Source organism: Hermetia illucens, chromosome 4 (genome assembly GCF_905115235.1).
Source record: "Hermetia illucens chromosome 4, iHerIll2.2.curated.20191125, whole genome shotgun sequence".
Taxonomy (NCBI): Eukaryota; Metazoa; Arthropoda; class Insecta; order Diptera; family Stratiomyidae; genus Hermetia; species Hermetia illucens.
In genome coordinates this window covers 101,791,690-101,812,277 of record NC_051852.1, presented here as the reverse complement: position 1 = coordinate 101,812,277, position 20,588 = coordinate 101,791,690, and the positions used below count along the sequence as shown (strand labels likewise).

The window sequence follows — 20,588 nt, the reverse complement described above, 5'->3', positions numbered from 1 at the left end:
TCTACTGATGCTTGAGGGCATGACGTAAATTATTGTTTAAATATCTTTCCCAGAATGTAAAATGATTTAAAAAGATGCCGAGTACTCCGTCCACCAATTTCCATTTGTCTCTTAAATCTTTCACTAGAGTTTAAGTGATTTTTAACGATTTGAAAAGTCGCAAATTTTATTTGAAAAAATCATGAATGAATAGGCGAGGGCTGCATTGAGGAACTGCGAGGTAAATTAAAATTAACTTTTTGCTATGAGCAAAACGTATTAAGATAAAGATCGGCGTGTAGGCTCCTACATATACATAAGAGGGTTCAAATTACGTAGCTAATCAGTGGAGTTATGTATTCGGTAACGTTTATTACTGTCTAAGCGTGCAACCGTTGGAAGGTCAGATGTAATCCTAGAATCTAAATGGACTTTTAAGGGGTCTGGGTATGAAGTCATTGTTGTTTGCTTTCGGACTAACCGGTAGTGGGTCAACGACTCCACAATTTGCATGCAGTGCGATGAAGTAAGATGTCCAGAGACATTATATAATCATTCCAAATAGATGGCAAATTGAGAGAAGTGCAGCAAAATTACTAGTTAACTTTTCCTTACTTTCCTTTTAAGCAAAGACATGATAGATAGATAGAAGATACCCACATGATTTAGGAATATTCAAAGGAGTGAAAAGTAGTTCGACTCCCATTTCCCTTTCAGATGATGCTGCCAGATGTCAAGTTAACATTGTAATGCAAAAGCTAATTCTTTGTCATTACAAGGCTGTAATACTAACTCCTACCCTACTCAAACTCAATTTCTAAATTTTCTCGCGTTTAAGAGCTCTCTAGAATGGTTATTCATTTGGCTCAAGAGAGTCAGTCCAGTCCTTAGTAAATCCTTGCAATAATAGGAGATTCTAGACGACGAACTGTTACTAAAATTTGTCCTCCCGAAAGAAATTAATTGTATTTTTGAATTAGTGCTAGTGTTTCAGCATTGAACTTGAAAACAATCAAAAGGGCAAGTGAACCGTCATTGTAGTGTTGCGTGAAATCTGCTTTACTTCCTTTCAAAACTCGTAGGCAGAAACAGCAATGTAACCAAGTAAAGGCTCAAATCCATGGTGCGATATTTGTGTAGATGCAGAGAGAATGAAACTAAGTTACATCCATTTCCTCTTAGTTCTTTGCTTAACCAAACCGACCATTGTACCATGCGAATGAAGTATTGAATTATAGGAAAAATTATCAAAGATGATGCATTTGATTTCTAGATATTATTTCCACTAACTTATGCCAGGAGATTGCAAATCTAAAGGTATCTTCTAAAGCAGAAAGTGTGCAGATTCTTTGTTGAAGAAGACCTGACGTAGCCTCGTCTTTAGTCCGCCAGGTTGCTGGTATATGATGTATCAATAACGCGTCCGCAGTATCATATATAATATGCAGACCCAGTATCTGACTAGGTCAAGAATGATATCGTCTTGGCATGTATATTTGTATCAGTCAAAGTCTATCTTACTCGATTAGATGGCACAAAATTGTGTACCATACCAAGGACCAGTTCCTGGTTTAGGGGTGACATTTTCGAAACTGACCCAGAATTGTTGATTTGTGCGTACGTGGCAAGTACTTTTCAAGCAGATAGCTTGCAATTCCCTCATTTCCCCCTTTCCTTCCATTCTAAAAGAGTAGTTTATCAAGTTACTGGTTACGTTCTTGAACCGGTATCCTTTTAAATTTCGAGCTTATCCTGAATGAATTTATTTCTTCATAGAAGGATTACCCTTTATTCAATTTTATGCTCTTCTTAGATTTTCCTTAGCTTCTGTTTTTTTCAGCCTGTTGTAGTTTGAATCCTCGCATATGGTTGTAGGAGCTTTCTTGACAGTGCTACGTGGTAATTACCGCGACGTAAACTTCGCAGAATCTCCTTACCTCCTCATCTCTTTATGATAATTTGCACTCTAGTAGCGCATTGTTCACTGTAGGCCAGTGTCCCATGCAAACCGCTGAAATTCAATACGCATTTGCACGCGTCTGCTCCAAAAGCTATCGTGATTGGGTTTTGATATAGGAGGACCAAATATTCCACCATCTGAAGTTAGCGAATATTGATAGTTACCAGCGGGACGCCAACTGCACCTACCAAGGGACTGTCAACAGCAAAACTCCACTTGAAATACATTGCAAATCAGGGAAAACCGTACAACTCTGTTGTGCTCTCTCATACTGTGGATATCCGACAAAACTCCCGTATGGACTCCACAGGCCGTATTTAATCCATCGGTGGTGATGAATACTGAGTCGTAACCTTATAACACGTCGCCTGTTTTCCACCCCGCCTTGATTGAAAAACTTACATCAATCCTCATCAATTCTTCTTGAAGATTGGCTTGCGTGCGGCATAATCCATTGGGAATGCCCAGAGTTTCCAAAGTATTTTGTCTAGGATATTATGTGGCCGTAGGTTTTCGCTGTTGAGCATCCGAGCTGAAGTAGTCGGGCAGCACTTTAGGGGGTGGAGGTGCAGGAAGTACATTGCGAGCATCTGCCGAACAGGACTGCAGAGTTCCAGTAGCACCAACATACGCGGTCCTTTGAATCCTGATGGGGTTGGTTGGTTGGTTGTATTATATACTTTGCAAGTCGAATTCAGGTACCTTTGGCTTGGTGGCAATTAGCATTAGCTCCGTTTTGGTTAAGTTGACATATGTGGAGTCCATATCTTGCAACCAATACGCAGACGTTTTCCAATATTCCCTCCATGATTTCACTTATAACGGAGATAAATATCACCATATCTTTCATTTCTGACAAGGTCAAATCAACTATCAGACTTTACAACAATCTTTGCGGTTTTTAGGCAAGAAAACCAATTTGACTTTTGTTAACCAAGAGCGCGGAGCTATACCTAACTACCGGAATTTGGGGGAAAGTAGCTGCACGACTCTGCCCGCAAAGAAGTGCCTTGTATAAGTGATTGCCTTCCGCTGCAAAAAATACTTTACTTGCAAGAGTTTAGAGTTGTAATGGCTTGTGTTTTTGGCAGCTTAAATCATATGCTGAATCATGTTCCCTCCGAATTGCATAATAGGAGAACCTTAAGAAGAACATAAAATCAAAGTTCGCAAAGATATTAAATAAGAAAATTTTAAACAGCAATTGTCCAGAAAGTACTGGAAGGGTCTCCTTTAAAAATTATCACCCACTTTCGATCACTTTGCTTCTATAGGTTAAACCATAGAGAAAAATACAGGAACTGACTTCCACAACGTAACCGGGTTTGTAAATCTGCAATGGCTAGTTTGTAAAATAAAACCTTATTAAAAGCGGTTTACTATCTGTCCGTCTGTCAGGCACGCTTTTTTCAGAAATGGCTACTCCTATTGATATTAAATTTGGTGCGAAGGTGGCAAACGTGAACCCCCAAGTAACATCATCGTTCCACGTTGAGTTTATGGGGGCGGGGGTCCCATACATATTAACGTGGGGTATTAATTTTTTTCCACCGAGTATAGTAATGTGGGGTCTTAAATTAAAGTCCTTGTGCTTGTACTTTCAGAAGGCGGTGCTGGTTCCGACACCAGATTTAAGTGGGGGTATTATTGTTGGATTACATATACTTTATTGAATCTTTCTAAGTAGAAATGAACAATAAGTTTTAAAATCTTAGAACTAAAGTTCAGATGTATTCCTCGCCAGGGCCGTAGAAGACATTATTGTCAAAGTAAGATTATAGCGTTTTGTATGTCTTTCTTTACATTCTAGAATGTTCATTTTTTTTAATCGACCGGCACTAGATTGTTGGGATGGAAAGTTAATCTTCCTTTGTACTTCGTCACCTGGAATGAGGTCTCCTCTCTTACTGGAGCAATTTCAAGGTCTCTATGGATGTTTTCATTTTTCATATACCAAGGTGCTCCGGTGATCATCTGCAGGATCCTGGACTAAGCTCTCTGTAGCAATTCGATGTTAGATACGCACACTGAACCCCAAAGCTAAAATCCGTAAATCCATATTGGCATTATGACGGCTTTTACAGCGCAAACGTTTGTAGTCGAGTTCCGGCTTTGAGTTTTTGTTTAGAAACCAATACAATTTTTTTTCTCAGCTTCATTTGCATTCGTCTTAATATGTTTTCTCCACGTTAGTCGTTTATCCAGGGGAAAATCGAAATTCTGCACCTCATTCTGTTGAGGAATCGTCACACCATTGATTGAGACCCTAAAGCAATTTTATCACTTTAGGGTGAAAGTAACGAGACACTACTTGGTTTCGCTTATGCGAATTTTCCATTGTTTTAGGTCGATTTGTAAATTTTTTTTAATGAGACTTGAGGATTGGTTTGGATACTTAAAACGGCAGTATCATCTGCAAACTTTGAAGTTATCAGAATAGGATCAGATCACCTTGGATCTACTAAAGGTATAAATGAGGTAGAGTATCGGTTCAACGACACTACCTTGAGGGCCTCTAACGTGGATGTTGTACTCCCGAGACGAGACGCTTTTGTATTTCAGCCGAAATTTGCACTCTAAGAGGAAAGATTCCAAAATCCAAAAAAACTGTGTTGTGTGGAAGCAGCTTGTGCCACATCCAAAAGACCGTTCCTTTCTATCCCCCAGTTGAACTCCTTATCTCAGAGACGATCCTGCAAACTTGTTAAATTGTACCATGCTTCTTTCCAAAGCCAGATTAGTGCTGAGGAATTACTTTCTTTTCTACTAGATGCGGTAAAATTTATGAAAATAATTGTTTTTCAAACACCTTTGAGAGGTTGAGTAGCTGAGTTGTAGGCCTGTAGGACACAACCTGCATTTGATCCTTTTCACATTTAGGAATCATTGTAACTTCTAAAACCTTCCAAGCCTTGGGAAAATAGGCCAGACGTAGACTGTGTGAGTCACGTGCATGATTACGATACCTTGAAGTTCCTTGAACATTTTTTCCGTGATTAGGACAGATCCTGGAGATTGGCTCCACTTGTTCTTTAAAGACTCGAGCAACTTGTTTGGTTCTAAATGAAACGCTTTTCTTCGATGTAGCCATGGATATTTTTGGAAGTCTTAACTTCATCTCCAGGAAGTGGGGGAGGAATACCTTTTTCAGGTGTTTTGCAAATGCCGTCCATTTTTCGACATCACATCTTGCCTAGCTACCGTTTGCTAATCTCAGTGGGGATTCACATTGAGCAGGTCTCTTCAACTTTCCTATAGCTGTCCATCGGCAAAAATTAGCTGACGCAGTAAGCAATAAGCCGCGAAAGTAACTCTTTAACTCCTGTTCCCGTTGATCTTTAACTGCCAGTTGGTGAAAAGATGTGCTATGTGTGTCCCTTTACAAGTACGGAGTGGCACAATTTGGGTTGAATTTGAAGGGGGCTCTAATTTCGGAAAGTTTGAAAGCAATCTAACTATTATGAACAAAGTTATAAATGGTCAAGTTTTGGCATTTGAAGTAAATTTATGGCACCGTAAGACGTGTATGACGTCATCATCATATAAAGTGAGCGGGGTCCATGGGGACCTTTTAGTTTCCCTTTTTTGGCTTTTTTTAATTATTTGCATCATTGTCATCAATAAAGCTTGCGGGTAGTAATTAATATAATAGACATGTCTGTGCCCAGTTATCAGCGGTTTTTAATTTACGAACATAACATCTATATATATATATGGTTTCGTGGACAGAGTAAAATGGAAATGCGGGAAGATGCGTTAGATCAATTGCTGCGCACATACAAATGTATGTATGCATCGTCATGCGATAATAGCCAATATTTGTTTATTTAGGATGAACGCAGTATTTATGTCGTTGATATGTGTGTACATATATTTATTTTGGAGTTTGGCAAAATATGACGGAATATTTTGTATTTGTGTGGAGATCTATAAGCCTGCTATTGTTTGCTCAACTTCCGCTTTATTTAGACCAGCTGTATTATGCTTTGCGATGTACAATTTTTGAAAGGTTGACGATACTGGGGCTTGGGGTAGAGAGCAGAAATCGGTAACCCAGTGTGTTAAAAACTAAGTATTCCGGTACCGTCCTAAAATTTCTCTTCCAGATGCTTACTGCCGTAAAAGCAATACCTATAAATTTGAACATTGTTTTGTGAGTAAGATGCGTTTCGAATATGAGCATTATGCCGATTTCTTTTTAAAACAAGAAGTTTCCTATTTCCAGTTTATGGTGGCTGATGTCGTCGTCACTTGCTTCTGAGAAGGACCTGTAAGATCTGGGTTCGATTACGCACCATTTCTCTGATTTCACTGGTTCGTCGCTCGGCTAGAAAGTGGTCATTTTCCATACACCCATTCTCAGAAAATATTCAACTGAAAAGTCGCAAAGCTTCCCCTATAGGACGTCTAGGCTTCAAAATAGCTTCCTTAGCTCAAACAAATTTAATAATAATTTACAGCTACATTGTTGGAAAATTGACTGAAAACTCCCCTTAAGTTTATCCTGGAGTTATTATAATTTGCGAGCGTAATACTGAAGCAGAACCTTCCGTGGTCGAAACGTTACGACTCAAATTTGAAATTTCAAATTTGAATCTCCAAACTTGGAAAGCGGTCAAGAAAATTATATCGATGTAACAAGCCTCTTCCTCTTCTTCGGCCTTGTCCCGTTTGGTAGGAGTTGACCTAGGTTAGGTTAGCTACTTTTCTTGATCGTAACCTTGGTCGGGGTCGCGTGCACAGATTGTTTAATGTTTTCTTCGGTTCAAGCCATTGACACTTTGTGTTGTCTTTGCCTGATTTCCCATAGATCACCTCAAATCATATGACCATACCATCGAAGAAATTTCTCCTGAAAATTCTTTGATTGCAAGATTTTCAAGTTTCAATATTTAAAAGTTCCCACACAATACATTCTCAGCATTTTTCATTATTCGGTTTTCTTTATTTTCAGGAGTATCCAGTGAATTATGACAGCAGATTCTTACTCGCCTACGAAGGAACAAGTTAAAGACGTCAAAATGGTGAACGAAAACAAAAATGTTGTGATTGAAGTGGAAGAGCGGCACTTCCTATTCAAATGTAAGTGAACTTACTTTTTTTTATTCGATGCCTACGACCAGTCTTCGAAATTATTAAGAAATTCAAACCCCATCAAAATTTTCATTTCTTGATCACACGATTCAACACTGCGTAAAACTACGCATGAAATTTTGAAAATTTCGAAAAGAAATGAAAAAATTCTCCACCTAAAGACTCCTCTTGATCTTCAATGAATGATTTGATTTTATTGCATGTGATATAAATATCAAATTTAAGTAATGCAAGCGAAGGAAACACGCAAGAACAATAATAAAAACTTTATTCTGACGAGTTGATTTGTAGAATAGCGTTAAGTTGCCAATATCTTTATCTGCTCTCCCACCTGCAACCTAATAAATTATTCAGTTCATATCCCGGATTACGTTAAATCTCTGCAGAGTGGGCGAATTCTACAGATAATCATTTCAGATGTACCGCGACTTTTCAGATTATAATCCGAAGAGAAAACTCAGATATTTACGGTTACAGAAGCGCGGAAAGATATAGTAGATGCCGGAGGAATATTAAGTTCAAATCGCATGGCATGTTAGTTACCAGAGTGTTTACAGATAAAACTGGAAAATATCGTACAGGTGTAGGCTTACGATATTCCCGTTTGCATACTTATAGGCAGTTAGATTTAGATTTAAATTGTTCAAAGGGTGGCTCCCGATGTGAAATGTTTGAAACTTTTAAGAATTTCTTGAAACTATTTTCTACATAGCTTGCTAAGAAGGATATTTTTAAGAACGTATGTATGTGTGCATGTGCACCTATGTTTAGTAATTTAGTGAAAAGTGCATCTGAAATCAAAAGTAATTTGAAGTTACATACAATATAATTACCTACATAGTGTATAGAAACGCATAGAAACAACAAGCAGAGAAACGATAGGCTTGAAACCAATCTAGAGGAAACTAAAATTAAATTAAAACTAAACTAAACGAGAAGTGTTCAGTACAATGCATGTATCTCAGTGTTTTAGTGACGAAAAAATCGAAGCAGAGGAGTTTCCTATTGGTAAGTTATTCGAGTTTGGAGTAGGATTGAATTGCCAAAAGTAGTTTCTAACTATTTGGATTTGCTGCTAATTTGTAATGAGTCCTGATACTAAATGCTGTTGTAGCTGTCGATGTAGAGACTTTTGCGGTAAATGTTTGATAAGTTAACAATTACTTCCGTTTAATTCTTTCAGGTTGATATGTTGAATTTTGATGCATGAATTTGTTTAAGTAGAACTTAGAGGTAGTTTGAAGTAGTGCTCTTTTTCAAAATTACGTAGTTTTTATGCTTTAGACCAATGAAATCAACTCGAACAAAACTGCATTCAAAAAAATCTATTTTAACTACTTCTTTTTCCCTTTACAAACTATAACCTAACATGACTTTTTGCTTGCTGGTTCGCCTATATGGTTTTTTTATAATTAATTTCAAGAACTTTTCTGTAAATAAGTTAAACACGAAGAAAAACCCTTGAGGTATTCAATGGGGTGCTTATAATAACAATAAGAAGATCTGCATGACAAAAAAGCTACCTCACCCTGACGAATTTTTAATTTTTTAGTATTTGTTGGTTTTAAGTGGCACTGAAGTGCTAAAATGTTAAAAAAGCAGGTTTACTTCAGCTTGGACGCTGGTGGGAGACATTCCAGTCAAAAGGGGCGCATATATGCCACATCCTACATCTTACCCACGAAATACAACTCCTGTATTTCTTAGCTTTAGTATTGTTTCATGTGCTGGGTTTGTTGTAAGAACCCCTTGATCCGAAATCTTTTAGCATTTCCCTCACTTCAGAGGTTGAAACGGATTTTTAGAATTGAAGGGATGAATACCAGCTAGTTTTCCGATACGTTAAGTAATTATGTACAGCGATGACTTCACTCAATCCATTCCTCTAATATTCCCTAATATATATATCCCATTTATGACTCCGTCCTTGTACTCATTGTCGGTGTGTCAATGACTAATGAAGTTTTTCTAAATTCGTTGCAAATCTCAGAATCATCGAACAGAATTGATTTTCTTTGGGTTCTGAAAGCTAGTTCAACTCTATTTTGCACTGCTTATTAGTAACCTCTGCCTATGTTCTTATGCACCGATATTCGGCAAAATTCCTTTCACAACTGTGGTAGCATTCAACGCATTTCGTCAAATTAGGTGCTCTTTAAAACCCAACGCGTTCCTCTTTTAAGGTTTTGTGTAAAACGACGATTAAAATTAATTTAGTGGTTGTCTGTCTGTTTGTTTGTTTGCCTCTCGAAAATGAGATTTAATGGCATGGAAACTGATATCCCGTTTTCGCATAAATTGTCTAGCCGACCACTCTTTTCAAAAGTTTGTTACAAATGCCATACAAAGCAACCCTTCCAAATATTTCCAGCAGCTTTTCCGAGATGGCTAGAAGTCGAATATTATTGCATATTCGTTGAATTCTACAACGGTTTACAATGAAGGACAAAAGTGGCTTTTATTTTTCTGCAAAAATATATTACCGCCCCATAAACCCTAACGTCATACTGCCCTCCTTTGTTTGAAATAATGTAATTTTCTCCTCCGTATGGATCCTTTCAAGTTGCCTGCTAGATGTATTCAGCCAGTTTCGCTATTTCAGCGGTACAGCGTTTAAGCAACCGGGTGAAAAGCATGCACCAAAAAGGCAAAACACAGATCAATTTAAAAGGAGACTCCTCAGTATGATAAATGAAAGCAAAGCCCGCTGCTGTCTTCATGGCGACTTGACAATTAGCTTATCATTTGAAAAATCGGGGCTATGCGAAAACCCTATTCATTTAGAGAACAGTTAAACTGTATCGTACATGGTTTATTTCTTGCGCATGAAATTCGGGTTGATATCAACTGCATAAAAGGAGTCGAGGAGGATTACTAGCTTTTCACCATGAAAGAGCTGAAAGAGGTGGTCCTCTCTGTGAAAAATAAGAAGCGATTAATTAAGAGGCCGTTTTCTGCTTTATAAAATACTGGCTGGTCAGAGCAGGTTCGATATTTTAGAGGCCCATTCTAAGGTCACACCTCTGAAATTCTTCCGACGATAATTCGATAATTTGGTAAGAGTCGACATTGCCAGACGAGTCGCACCTGGTTAATTACGCAGATTATGTTGTTAAACTTGTTCCACTATTGAACAGGCACAAACAGATTTGACATATTGATGTGAGAGGTAAAAATATGGTCGACTGTGTGTGGGAGTAACTCCCGTCGCCCTCCTTGGTGACATGCACTGTGTAAGTGACATAAATAGACTGCGCAACTCATCGGTAATTTAGGACTATGATTGCACCGAAAATTTGGTCCTTACCCGGCTTCTAGGCGGTTATGGTGATTTTTAGTCCCTCTTGGATAATATGGCTAAGGATGGATGGATGGAACTGTGCTGTCTATTACGTTCGAGTTCCTCTTTGCGCAAACAAAATTGGCTTCTGAAGGCGTTGGGATCGGATAGCAGCGGATTCTTTGAACTAACAACTTTCTCTCGTTTTCTTCTCTCCGGGTGCTGGGGAAGCCAAACGGTTCCATCCTAGTTTTAGAATGGTGGGGCGATGTTTCATTGGTAGCCCACCGACACTAACGCGAAGCTCAACACTCGGTGCATAAATGCATTAACATACGGTTCTCACAAAAAAAGAACACACCCAACTCCACGATTGTTTCAAATAGGATAAAATTATGATATTCTAGGTGTGTAGCGACATAGGATGAAATAATGATATTCTAGCGTCTAGAAGGAATTAAAATCTCCTCATACTCTTCACAAGAATGCACACGAAGTTAAATCGAAAAAAAATAACAGCTCGAAGTGGAGCAGAAAGGAAAGATTCATAACACGTGATTTAATAAAAGTCGACATTATCATTCCTGGCGAAGGCATATAATTGATCACAATTTACAATCCCACACCAAATGTTGTAACAAGTATAATCATCTAATTAAACACGTTAATTACCCCCAATTAAATACAATTCTAGTGACGCATTTGATTACTCCTTGCAGGGAATAACTACACCGGGTGAAAATTAAACGGAAAAACAAGGCTCGGGGTTAAAATTTTGCCAGCCCTCTATTATCCTTTTATAGATTAAATCTCTAATTCCGGCCATCGAGAATACTCTGCGGGAATGTCACCCCTCTTTCTACTTGCATTTTTTCAGACCAGTATTCATGCCTCGAATTTTGCTTAAGGTCTTTCAAGATCACAAATTCCGACTTGTGGAAAAATTGCGTAAGCACGAACGCAACTTTACAATATTTTCCCAGCCAAGCCTTCCATTGTTCTCACAAATCAGTCGAAATTTTAAAATTTTCCAGAAATTGTTACGAGTTGCAGCCACTTGAATGGAACTGGCTTCTTACGAGTGCTCGGTTTGTATCCCAAAATACTTCCTAGTATATTGCAGAGCAAAATGCTGCTTGAGCCACCTTCCGGCGCTTCTTAATTCAACCTTTTGAATATTTGCATAGTAACTTGGCCCACGGTTCCTGTTAAAAAAAATCCGGATTGTTACCACACGATTCTAATGCAAAGTAAACAGCGGTACCCTGTAAGGCATTTTCCAGCACGAGGGTTCCTCTAAAGTCCCGAAATTAACTTTGTTCCCTCTGCGTAGAAAGCGGAATTGGTTCGGTTAGGGTTTCTGCTGACAGAACCTAATGTACAGTATCAGTCATACATATTGTCTAAAACAAAGTTTCTCACATTTCCAAGAAAAACAACTATGCGAAGTAGAAAACACTAACCTGAAAATAGTAGATCTTTTTTTTTTCTTTTAGTAAAATTTTTATCATTGCTTGTTGAAGGAATCACTTCTCCCTTCAACTTGCAGAATGGACATTAACCTCAGCTGTACTCTACCTTTCTACTCTCACTGTACTTGCCTGATCAAAGCAAGGATGGCTGACGTTTATATATTAAATAAATATAGCGGTCATCTGACAATTGATTCGAATCGTTTTGGTAAAATGCCTGTAATTGCATGCTAGTAGGGCATGCACACAGCATTGCAATACTAATTATAAGAAACAGAAGATCCAATGTTAATTTTTTTTTGCGAAAGTATACAATTAACGGGGAGGTTGCGGGGTTTTGGGTAGAAAGTTTTAAAGTGAAGTCGATCATTTGACAGAAAAGTATATATATAGGGGGGCAGGATAGGAGCTAGAAAATTGAAAATGGGATGATGAATACTATAATAAATACCAGGTAAAGGAGAAAAATTAACTATCAACCCGATTGAAAAAAAATAAAGCAGCAACGATAATTCGTAAGTCGTTCACACTTGGATCAGCCAGGTCTGCTTGTAATCAAATAATAATTTGAAAACCATTTTCTTATACCTCATTGGAACTTTTTAAAGTTGACTTACATACTGTACAAATCAGGAATATCAATTATTCAAGTCGGTTTTGTTTCGAAGTCCTTAAGTCTGCATATTAAAGCAATATCAATGCTGATAGTGCTCTATTAGTCTTAACTTTGCTATGAACTATTACCAATTTTTCCATTATATTGGGTATAACTAGCGAGTTGTTGTAGATATTGCATGGCCCTGCTGGCAAAAACCAACTTTTTTTTTGCATTTAACACACGGACACTATTTTAGTAAAATTAATACTTCCTTCATGCCTTCTCTTTCTGATTTGGTTGAAGCCAGTAGGTTTCGCAATGTGGTCTTAACTAGCTAAACTAAAACCCTATCAACTTTCCCTTATGCCGTATCTGAACGAGAGGGCATCGAATAGTCGCTTATCTTCTAAGCTGCACTATTCACTTTTTCAAAAAATCTAAACTGTTTACCAATAATTTAGTTTAAATTTCTGCAGCTTGAGATTTTCGAGAAGTGTAAAATCTTCAGAAACTTTTTGTGTCGTCCTTCATGGAGACGTATGCTGGAACTGGGACGACGAAGTGTTCGTCCTTAATTAAACAGTTTTTTTTTTGTATCTTACAATGATGCAAAAGAGATTGGATAGCCGCAAATTAGATATTATTATAAAAATGAAGATAGGTACAAGACTGCTTTGATCTGCAATTGGAAGGATAAAAACCTCAGATTCGAGTATGCTCAAATATTAGGTAAAAAAAGGAAACTTAGAAAAGGCTAACTCCTAGGTCTCTTTATATTTTCCGCAGAGGAAAGAATTTCTCTAGTTGTGTAAGGACTCCGCATTTACAGTAGTAAGTACTTTCTCCTAAGAGTGGGCTCTACTTGGACAAACTTCTATCCACCTAAATCGAACCTCGTTTCAAATTATTGAAAACAAACCTTCTTCAAAATAGTCTCTTACTCTTCAATGTCACGTTATCGTTCCAATCGGTTTGTGTGACATTTTGATTAGAATAATTTGATTCTAAATTTAACATCTAATTTCCTTGCTGATACGAATTCTACGGCTGAATCCAAGTTGGGCAAATCGAGCCGGGTCTTTCAAAATTTCCATAAAAACATTTGTGTTGCGATTTGAAATCACCAAATTCTTTTACGACTTTTATGCGATTACGTTTCAACCGATAATGATGTTATCACGTTGAATTGGTTTAAGAAATAATCGAAATTATGGAAACCATGGCATTTATATTCATTATAACACTGACCTTGCAATGCTTCTGGTTCTATGGAAAAGCCTGAAAAAATTAGCATACTATCTAGCTATGTACATCTACGAGTTTGCTAATCCGAAATGGAAACCAAGATGTGTTGATTTTTATACATATAGAAAGGAAGCACTTGATAACACATCATAAATAGGATTATATGCAGAATCAATTATTTGGTGTTAGTGTAATGATATCTGTAATGTTTGCTTTTTTGGTTACTTTTATTAAGTAATTCGTCTAGTTTGGAGATGTTTGAAGGGGGGTACACAGGCGAGATTAAGATGTTATGAAATCTGAAATATGAGACAGATGCATGATCTCAAAATCAATATTTTCTCAGCAGTTCGGCAACAAGACCGTATTTTAACAGTTAAACCAATTGTTACGAAATACGATGCGTGGCTTCTGATATTTGCTAAATGGAGATAGGGTTATTAGACAATCAGTTTTCGAGGTATAAATGGTACAGCATGAAGTGTAGTATGTATCGTTATCAGAATCATCTTACAATAATTTTGAGAATAAATCCCTATAATGCTATGTGTACTTTACTAAAAGCCCTTCTCGAGACTATCCTGGAAGTATTATACAATATTATGCCGCAATATAAGGGATAATTTTGAGTACGATATTGGAAAGTTTGATAGAGCTCTTGCCAATATCGAAAGGTTATAGTTGCCTGAAATTGTCTTTTTCATTCAATGGTGGATGATGGAGCACATTAACATCAAAATTCTGATTGATGCGTCCATGTGCAGGGTACTCCGCTAAGAAGTGTTCCGTGGATTCTGGTTCCCCTATTCTAAACATTTGTACAGCAAGTCAATTTTTCAGTACTTTTGTTTGGTTCGCATAGAAAAACTTTAATGTGTACAGCAGTATTTAGTCTCTGTCGTTTATCCTTGTGGGAACCTTGTTTCCAGTTTTTGATGGGAACATTTGCTACTGCTACCAATTTGTTGGTTCCAGATCCAACATATGAGAATATAACCCTATTTTACTAAGCCATCCGAAATTTTAGTTCCCCCTTCGCCACAGTTATCAGGATCCCTTTAGTAATTCCTCTATATTGTATTTAGATATTGAGCTCATATCAATTCTGAATTCCTGGACGATTTTTGATGTGATTAAGGGATAGCTTAGCGCCCTCAAGGCTGCTCCAATAGCTCTTTAATCATTCAGGTTTTTCTCTTAGGATTCTATAAATTTTGGCATAAAAAATCATTGCATTTGCTATTTGAGAGATAGACCCCTGCTTCTGAGACTTGTTGTGCTTCTGAGTAACCGATGTAGAAAATATCAGTATTTCCTACCAGGCGTTTTTCTGGCTACCTTTTTATCGCCTACCAAACAACTGCATGGGCACCCAAAAATCAGAAAGCATTACAAGGATAGGGCTCACTTCTCTGTAATTAGCTTCTGAACTATTTTCATTGCAGTGCTCTGAATATACGAAAAACTTAACTTCCAGATATTTTACTTTTCCAGAAAATTGTAAGGTAATTCCCCTCAATTTTGGAGGACATAGACCTTCCAGCCTCCTCGCAGCTGTAAATAATCATGGTTTTATTCAGAGTTACTGGGAGCCCATGCCCCAAATACCTACTGTCGATCGATCATCTACCATCACAACAACATCATTCGCATATGCTTGAGCGAATATTGGCAGTTCAACAGTTCATATAGGAATGAGTCAACCACCATGCTCCACGGAAGTGCCAATAGTACACACAGTAGTTTCTTCATTAGCATATCCTTGATACACTTAAATTTACTTAACTATTTACACAATGCCCTCTAGTTACGTCACAATCATTAGAAAGGTGCACAGTCAAAAGCTACTTCAATTACCTTAGTGCTTTCTCGCAAATGTGGTGCTCAATCAGTCTTTTGATACATTTCAGTGGAAATATTGTTAACCTACTCTTCTGCCAAAAGATAAGGATGTATGCCACAGCCAGACTATCCACAAAAAATATTTTCTAATTAGCTGTCAAGGTGTTGATATATCTCCTTTAGTATCACTGAGTAGGTACCATCCAGGCCAGGCGCTTTGATCCTCAAAAGAGGACCACAACCCTTGATTTTCACTGGTGACTGGTGACATTTTCCCATTGAACCATTCTTCTTTTTCGAATTCAATCAACTGTTCTCCCAGATGATGTACCTTCAAGAGAGTTTGCGCTGACTTCAACCGGCTTGACCGACTCTTCGTTCTCAAGGCCCTGCAAAGTCTTGGAATCCATTTTTCGCATTCTAGTTCTTTACAATATGTTGTAAAGGAGTCCCACTTTCAACTTCTTATAAGCCGTTCGTATCTTCATCCTTAATGCTGGTAAAGGCACGTCGTCTGTTTGATTTCCTGAACTTTAGCAGTTCTCGGTTCTACCTGTGGTAATTGGGTAAGCCACTTCAAAGCACTCTATAATTGGATGAGTTTTCAACTACACTTAATCTGTTTTAATTGGATTAATTGGATTTTTAATATGATAGCCAGACCTAGATCCTGGATGCAGAATTGTCCTAGAATGGCTTTTCAAAACAATAAAAAAAAGTGACATCAGGACATAGGCTAATCGTAAATGATCCTAGCCCCTGTTTATTGCCCCAGAACCACAACCAAGGCACTTATACTAGAAAAATATTATAGTAAAGACAGTCCTGCAACCTTGCTTGCCGTGACGGTTGTGGTTACGTCCATATCTCGAGCTTTTTCATACAAAATATACTGGATATTCTGGAGAAGTGTATAGTTATGTACCCAAAATTCTGTTACATAAAAAACAGAAACCTTTTTGTGTCTACCCTTTCTAGCTCTTTTTTCTTTATTTTAAACTTTAAAAGACCGTGAAGTACCAGTGCTAGAGATGATTTTACAAGATGCGTCTGGACAACAGCTGGTGCTTAAAAGAGGCATCAAACTAAAACGAGATCTTTTAGGGTTTTGCCTCCCGCAAAATACATGGCAGATCGATGTTCGACTCACCGCATACAACTGAGTCGCTAACTTTTATGCGCATTTTTCGTTTGTAGTCCGCCCATAGTGATTTTTGACGCGATACTGGTGAATGCTTTTTGGTCCGTCATAAGGCATGTGATCCTTATTACTGTTGTATGAGAGATCGGGGTACCAAGGATTGACCTGCCTTTCCGAACTTTTAGTATAAAGGCGAGTAAGCACGTGTCAGCGGGTACATCTAACTCCGAAGAAACCTGAAAGGTCAAAAATTTACCGACTTTCTGGAACTATTATATGTTAGCTGATAATCGTCAACTCAGATCATCATCAAATCTCCAATCTTGTGGTCATTACACTGTGTATCGCATGGGGGGAGGAGCCAGACCCGCGTCTGCCACGAAGGCTTCTCGGGTACTATGGGAACCGAAGTGACATTGTGAAACTATATGCTCTAGGAGATTTCCCGGTTGCGGGAGTTTCGTGATGATGACCCTTGAACAGAGCTTTTCATAGGTTCAATGCATGGAGCTGCGTCTAACAACTCGGGGGTTTCACCAGTTAATTGTAAAAGTATGCCTACAATACGGCAAGTAGTCAACCCACAGGACCTTCATTACATTTTCTATGTGAATATTACCACTTTCTGATGAATGTGAATGAGTTTCAGATATATGAGCTGGTCATATAACGTTTGTTGGCTACACATCAACGTTGGTTTTCTTACTTAGTCGACTACGAAAAAGGGGAGTTTCGTTGCAGATCAATGTTATTTTAACATGTTAGTTTGTTCAAAAAGATACTGTGTAAATATATAAAACTTAAAACACTGATTGTTTTATTTGTAAATTTAAAAATTCGCATGATGAAATAAAAAACAAAAGTTTAGAGGCTCCCCGTGAATATAAAGTATTATTGAAGAAGGAGGCTGATGGTAGCTTTTGTAAAGAGAGTCTGCCTCTCCATTTATTCATTATCCATTTTAGGGTCTCATGAAGCTGGCGCTTTCATCGATTTTATTGAGTTATTGTAGTCTATTAAACTAAATAAATTGGTAATCAGACAAAAATTGTATATTGAATTTAATACACTTCATCCCTTGATGACTGGCTTGATTTGAAGCTTCCATTAACATCCCTTTCGCTTTTAATTTTACTTGAATTTATTTAGTAGTTTTTATGGTATCTTGATTTCCCAATTACCAACACTAATACAAATCTAATTCACAAAAAAAAAAAACAATATAAAAACTTACTAATAAACCAACTTTTCTTTTTCACAGGTGTTCCGATGGACCAGATGGACAAAATCACTCATTGCTTGGCTGAATTCGTAGGTACCGCTTCCCTGCTAGTGCTTAGTTGCATGACATGCATGGAAGGATTGGGCTCTGAGATCATTCCCATCCAAGCGGCTTTTGGAGGCGGTTTAACTGTTTTAGTTATAGTTTCCACTTTCGGTGGCATAACACATTGTCATATTAATCCAGCTGTAACCCTTGCCGCGGCTATCTGTCGATATGTCAGTGTGCCTATTGCGATTTGTTATATGATATCCCAAATACTGGGTGCAATAGCCGGATTTGCACTATTGAGGGCTGTTACCCCAAGTGAACTCCATTATAAAGGGAACTCAACCCAATTGTGGTGTTTGACACTGCCGAATGAAAGGATAGATCCTATCCATGGGTTCGCTATTGAAGCCATTATAACCACTCTCTTGATCTGGCTGTGTTGTGCACTCTGGGATGCCAGGAATTCAAGATGGCAGGACTCGGTTTCAATGAAGTTCGGGTTCACTGTTATCGTTATGAATCTTGCAGCCGTAGGTTTCAGGTGGTGAAGTTTAAATCATCGCAGATATTTAATTCCTTTTACATTTTAGGGTCAACTAACCGGATCAAGTATGAACCCCGCCAGATCCTTGGCACCGGCGCTAATTGCTAATTACTGGACTGATCAATGGATTTATTGGGCCGGTCCAATAACAGGAAGCGTGTTTGCTTCTTTGTGCTACAAATATATTTTCCATCGAAATGCGCCAAAAGAATGTTGCACAGTGGCTACCCTTAAAGCTGAGCTTATAGACAAATTAATGGAGTAAATACATTTTTTATTGATTAAAATAGTTTTAAGATAAGTCCCAGTGATAAATAGAATAATTAAAGATTTATGACAAATCTGTGTTTAAGTGAAAATAAAATGTCTAAATATAAGTAATTTGTTCAATAAATTACTGAGATTTTGCTAAATTTTTTTAATAGACTCTCTTTTGCTACTATTTAGTGTTTTGTATTTTAAAAACATTCATACTATTGTATTAGATGCTTTAAGCACGTAGTAGAAGTGTTTAATCTGACAGGACAGCCTGTGAAGTTTTCACTAGTAAAACTCATTACCTTAGTATGACTAGTAAGCGAAACGTATTTTTAAAGGTTTGGTGTGAAACAAAACCCTACTAAATTCGACTCAATATCTGTCTGTCCGTTTCTCTGTCTGTCTGTTCGCCTACCACACGAGATTGACACTGTAACGACTGGAGCTATTGTCACGAAATATGGTAAGAATATGTGGTCTGTAAACCGTTATACGTGGGGGGGGGGGGGGGAGGGGAGGACTCCCCATGAATGCGATAGGGAGGAGAAATGGAGTATCAAACGAAAAGGCTCAATTAGTACTTCAAACAAAAATAATTTTATTTCTGATGTTGAAATTTCAAAATGTGTGCCCCAAAAAGCGAAACAGGTCTCGTTTTCAGAACTTATCCAACCCAACAATCTGAAAAGAAATCACAGTGATGCATATTTACCGGAAAACCTACTTCAAGCTCATTCTAAAAGTACGAAACTTGACATCCGCATAAATGATATGTAATACAAGACACAACTCTGGAATGAATGAATGCAGTCCAAATATTACTAACAAAGCTAGATCGTGTCGGGATGCTCGAAGCGAATTGTATTCGGCTTACCTTGCAGAGCAGTTCATCTCTTCCGACCGCCAAAACACTGAAAGCGTACTTAGTAACATAGAAGATATAATAAATATGTTTAACATTAGCAATCTATTATAAATACAGACAAAGACGATAATGCAGTTTAGCAACTTCTTCAATCGAAGGCTGATCGTGATAATTGAAAATAGCTGGCGGTTTCGTCACAGGGCACGCTGTCCAACGTCTGCCCTTTAAAGACTTAAAGTGGCTACATGCGGTATTTATGCCGATTTCATTAATTCATGAATAGAATGTGAGTATGAGTTATAACGAGTAACGGCTACTAGGTTTTGGCCTTCACCCAATCCTTCCTCGGGTTAAAACAACCACTTCGGCTTTCTTTTGAAGTAGGGTGAATCATTCCCAGTGTACGCTGAGTTTGTCCGATCAAATGTGACATGATAAGTATCGCAGCATTCTTCGCGCTTCCAACCAAGTACGATCCGTGTGGTATCTCGGTTCGTAGGAAATAATCATATGAGACGTTCCAGAAATCTGCGGCGAGGATAGATCCCGGACTTGTCCGTGAACTCTGCATTTCTTTTATTAATTTTTCTGCGGAGTTCCTTTTTCTCGGTTCCGTATTTTGTAGGCCTACTTCACCTTGAAATCTCATGCATTCTCCGATCCACGCTCACCACACTTGCCTTGCCTTGTCCTACCATAGGCCCAACACTTGGAACACCGGAGCAGAACCGCCCTTCTCCGTATCCTGCCGATGGTCCACTTGATTTGTACTTCATTGGCATTGAGGAGTTACTACGCAGTTTGCTCGGGTATGCTGGCTATGGCCAGTTTTCCCTCTTGAGTTGATAGATGTGGCTGCTCCCCTAAGGTTGGTCACGTTTAGGTAGTCCCGCCTGACTAGACATGAGTTAAGGACTGGAAGCGACTGCATGCGTACCTCGCAGAATGCATCCTCAACCTAAGTCAATAAGAATACAACTAGTCGAGCAGATATACTTGACATCAACCCGCTTCCGGCTTAGTGCCATTCCGGAAAT

General features: G+C 38.2%; 1 protein-coding gene across 4 annotated transcripts in view; it reads left to right on the top strand.

Annotated features, from left to right (window-relative positions):
• Positions 1–20,588, top strand: part of LOC119653660 (aquaporin AQPAn.G-like) — a 232,047-nt gene that overhangs the window by 128,874 nt on the left and 82,585 nt on the right. For 3 of the 4 annotated variants that reach the window (XM_038058484.1, XM_038058486.1, XM_038058485.1), the window contains exon 2: positions 6,894–7,021. In XM_038058484.1, coding sequence (XP_037914412.1) covers positions 6,910–7,021 — 112 coding nt within the window. In that variant the 5' untranslated portion in view covers positions 6,894–6,909. Of the gene's footprint in view, positions 1–6,893; positions 7,022–17,872; positions 18,415–18,474; positions 18,806–20,588 lie in introns of those variants that run through there. The other variant, XM_038058488.1, reaches the window with a different exon arrangement.